This window comes from Pterocles gutturalis, unplaced genomic scaffold (genome assembly GCF_000699245.1).
Source record: "Pterocles gutturalis isolate BGI_N339 unplaced genomic scaffold, ASM69924v1 scaffold3318, whole genome shotgun sequence".
Classification (NCBI taxonomy): domain Eukaryota; kingdom Metazoa; phylum Chordata; class Aves; order Pterocliformes; family Pteroclidae; genus Pterocles; species Pterocles gutturalis.
This window is the reverse complement of record NW_010122699.1, coordinates 2090-6725: the sequence shown is the minus strand read 5'-3', so window position 1 is coordinate 6725 and position 4636 is coordinate 2090. Positions and strand designations below refer to the sequence as shown.

The 4636-nt window shown below is 37.7% G+C and overlaps 1 protein-coding gene across 1 annotated transcript; it reads right to left on the bottom strand.

The window, feature by feature from the left end:
* Nucleotides 1–339: 339 nt before the first annotated feature.
* Nucleotides 340–2781, bottom strand: LOC104464761 (ADP-ribosylation factor GTPase-activating protein 1; the record flags this gene model as incomplete). The annotated part of the gene is made up of 3 exons (XM_010077583.1): nt 2722–2781; nt 1584–1693; nt 340–511 (listed from the first exon to the last, which is right to left on the bottom strand). Coding segments are annotated over exons 1-3 (342 nt in total), but the record flags the coding sequence as incomplete, so codon positions are not given.
* Between the last annotated feature and the right edge of the window lie 1855 nt (nt 2782–4636).

Below are 4636 nucleotides of genomic sequence, written 5' to 3'. Positions count from 1 at the left end.
CACAAGAGATTTATAAACAATCACTTTGAATAAAACTGTACTGCTGAAGTAGTTAGCTGTCTACTGTGAATTTGGAGAGCTCCACCAACTAACTAGTTGCAACAAATTGCAGCAATGAAAAATCTCAGCCACCTCAGCTAAATGCAGAAAATAAAGTTTATACAGAAAATTCTTACAAGAGTTGGGAAGGAGCAGTGCAAGACTTAGACCTTTCAAGAACCACTGCAGAGGTTCAAAAGGTTGCTACTTTCCAGCCCCCTCCTTCAAAAAAAGTGCTTAAAAACTACTTTGATATTTTCATATAGTAGGAGATGAGGACACAAACACAACTGCACTTACCTGATCTCTAAAGAGAGCTGCAGCTTTGCTGTTGTACTTCTCTTGCATTGACCAGCAGGGATCATAGTCATCTTGAGACTCCAAGAACTCTCGAAATTTGCTGTTACCTCCAGCCTTCATTTTCTCCAGCTCAATATCCTTCCATTTGTCCATAGTTACAGAACGTACAAAACTGAAAAGCAGTTTTTAAAAAAAAATTAAAATCACAGGTTATTATAATTCCCAGGTCATTTATGATTGCAGTTAGCATCTCAACTCTGCTTTGAGCCATGAATTCTTTCTACTGCTCATTAAACTACATTAAAAAAAATTAAAAAAAAAACAACCCGAAAAGTGAACCCAGCTGTGTCCTGTTGTTAAATACAAGGCCACAGGGGGAAAAAAGTGAAACACCATCCTCAAGAAGGCTCTTGAAAACTTGTATCTTGACCAATTTATTTCATTTTACCCCTAAAGAAATACCCTTCATCATATCTTCACCCCAGTAATTAATTTCTTCTTTCATGTAACTTATGGAATAGTTCCAAAGTCTCATTTCCTATGCAATTTCTGTTCACTAATGAGCTTCAATCACCCCTTGAAAAGCAAAGCACTTATTTCTGAATGGCCTTCTTGCTTTGGTGATCTCTCTCCTGGACTTCTTCTCCCTTTCTCATTTAAGTAATTATCCCATGCTCTGCCTCTATCCCATATACACACACTGTGAGTCTCCAGAACACAACAGTCCTTATTCCATAGATTCCCATCTCAGTTGGGTATGTTTCTTGAAAAAAAACCAAAACCTATCATTTATAGTACAAAAAAAAATAAATCTCTTGAACAGAATAAAACTGTTTTACACACTTGCATACGCTACAGAAACATTCTGTAAGCATACCGTGACTTTTTTTATTCAACTCTCAGACTGCTCTAGCACTACTTCAGTTTTAATTGATAAAGATTACAGAAGATTAAAAGAATAGAGGACCAGAACTAGTGCAGTATTACCAAACACCACCACACACCCTCAAGGTGTAGCTAGAGACATTACTTTCTAGAACTGGGCATAACGCAGCTGCACTGGTGCAGCACACGCCCCAGCTAACCACAGACCAGGCAGAGAGCGAAGTTCACTTTGGAGAGAAGAATGAAGCAAAACCGCCACTGAAACCTTGGATCCGAGACATTCTATACCCTTCCAAAACAATACATTCTGCTCACAGCCATAATGCACCCCGAGGTAACCCAACCCTTGAAAGGCTGACCTGAGGTGAACTCCCAAGCCTCGGTGTTTTCCTGAGCACTCCAGACAGATCCAAATTCCATAGGTCACGCTCACCCACTGGGGGTTAAACGCACCACATTCGAAACAGACCTGCGAGAGAAAAACAGTTCTAACACTCAGTCATCACTTGTCCATGTGAAGTTTTCACAGTACAGCTGAAAAAGTCAAATCATTAAAACATTACGCATAGAAAATAATTCAGAAAGGAGAGTTCTTAGTGTTTGGAAACTCCTTCCCTGATAGCATAAGCTTCCTTGGAGTATAAAAATCCCATCTTGGAGTATAAAAATTACTGTACCCACTGTACCCACTACCAAAAACCAGCAGTGAGGTAACGCAGATGAGAGTTGAAATTAACAAGCAAAGAATTCAACTTGATTTCATGCCCAGATTGTTTTGAAGGAGGAGAAAGTAAGCAAACTGAATTTTTGAAGGTTCCTTGGCAGAATAAAGATGCAATTTTTAAAGTTTGGAACATTTATTCAGTCATACTCCAGCTTGGCAGGAAATTATAGCAAATCTTAACAGAGGTTTTCTTAAAAATAAGTTGTTGCACTGTATGAGCAATAAAGCCAAGTTCTTACGACTGGAATCACCATTGAAGGTTTAATGCACTGATACAAATAAAACTGAACCTGCCCAAGGGCTATCACACTCACGGTAACGTATAATCAAGCTACTTGAAATAGACCATTTTAATTAAGCTGTGCCCAAGACATCACTTGTTCAACAGACTCCAGGGCTTGAAATAGACCATTTTAATTAAGCTGTGCCCAGGACATCACTTGTTCAACAGACTTCAGGGCTTAGAGCATTACTAGAACTTCTGAAAGACTTTTGCCAAATATGCAGAAATGTCTTATAATACATAGCTGACTAAAAGTTACTGGAACTAACACAAATACGAGATATCCAGATGTGTATGTTACCGTCAGTTAGCTACACCAGTGCTCTGAAGCTGATAGCTGTAGTACACTGCAACGTACATCTGGAGTAGGTAAAAAGACACCAGTGCTCTGAAGCTGATAGCTGTAGCAAACCGCAATGTACATCTGGAGTAGGTAAAAAAAAAATTCAATTCTACAAAACTAATCTAAAGAAGATTATCATTTTCTCACATTGTTCTCATCTTGTGCTCTGACTTCCTTCAGAACTTTCCTTGTTCTCGGACTTGCCATGATTCTACAGAGGGAAAAAAAAAACAAGTCATATTCAAGGATTTGATATCAGCAAGACGTTCTGTACCTTACAAGCGTATCTCTATGAAAAAGAGCTTGCAACCTAAACCACTGAATCACAATGAATTGCAGGGGAAAAAACAACTCACACAAAACAAAACACCAAAGACCCCACAACCTTACTTTTCCATTTAGTTTTTTACATTTCGGGGGATTTATTCATCTTAATCCATTCACTGGAAAGGTGTAATTCAGCCACATCTGAAAAGGGGGCAGGGGATGATGAACACGGAACCTCTTCTATGGTGTACGTTGGATCAAAACAGACTCTTACTTGGCACTGCTTCCAGACCCACCTGTTGCCCCTTCTGCAAGCACTTTAAAATCATGTATGATTTCATGAGATCACATGCATTTAACTAAACAGACCTAAGCAAAAAAAATAGCAGCAACTTTTACATGCAAGAGTGCTGAACACATTGCTAAAAGAGCGCTTTACTAGAAGATACAAAAAATAAAACGTGATTTTTTTAGAAATATTAAGTTTGCTTATCAATTGAATTCTAAGAAAATAAGGCAACTGTTGGGACCTTTTACACAAAACAGAATTCTAATTCCAACAGTCATGTCTTGCTGGCAGACCACATCAGCTTACTCTAATATTTTTGAATCATGACACACAGCAGCAGGGAACGCTGTCAAGCTACAAATAAAATTCACATTAAAAAAAACCCAAAAAACAACCATGACTCACACACGGCACATAACCTAGAGAAACTGAAAGTACACAAAACACTCATGATTAAAAGAAATAACAGCATAGCGTGCAGCATATAACTGCAATTTAGACAGTAAATGAAATCACACTTCCACTAATTGGGTAGTATGATATTTAAATCAATTTTAAATAAATAACATCTCTTCTTCCTTTTTACTTCCAGTCCATCCTTTCATTTCTAATCGAGAAAATGAAGTTCTAAGACATAATAAAAGACAGAGAAGTCACCAGGCTGACTGGAAACCAGACCAGTATCAGGCTTATTGGCCAGTTAAGATACAAAGCAAAAATAACAGGTCAATGTTTTCAATCAAATACTAGCCTGAGAGGCAGAAACACCTTTATGCAAGTCTTCGACACTTGTTCTCTGTGCTATTTGACCAGTCATAAATCCTTGAATTACGGATAGGATTAATAATCTTGCAATAATTCCAAAAGGTAAATGTTCAAGCGTTACACACAATTGTTGCAAGCCAGCAGGGGATGGAGGGACACACATCTTTAATTAGAAAAGGAAGCCTATTTTAAAAAGAAAAACACTAAATTTGCACGAATGTGACATCAATTTCTTAGATATCTCTAACGCAGAGCAGCTTTCCTGTGAACTGCAACCACAGCGGTACAATATAGACAATTATCCCCACCACCACCTAAGACATGATTCATACAGAAATAAGCTCAACATTGTACCTACGTATTATCGCCGTTAAAAATAGAAGCTATCTGTAGCAGAACTCACTGCCTTTTATTTAAAGCACTTCTTCCTTCCTAAACGTCGCGCTGACAAGCACTTAATTCTCTGTAATTAAGGGACAGTGTTTTCACTGACGTTTAGACTATGCTAACTTTCAATCTTAATTTTTATTAGACAAAAGCAGATAAACTGTGAAAAAAAAAAAAGTGATTTAGACTGAAAAGGTTACTGTAATTAACGGTGAGTAAAATCTTCCAGTCATCGTTCTTCAAATTAAAACTGAACAGAATGACTTTTACCAATAATAAAGCAGAAATTGGGTAACTTGCAGAAAAGGGAAACAAAAGTGTGGCAAGAGACCCCTTGCATAATGAAACATTTTC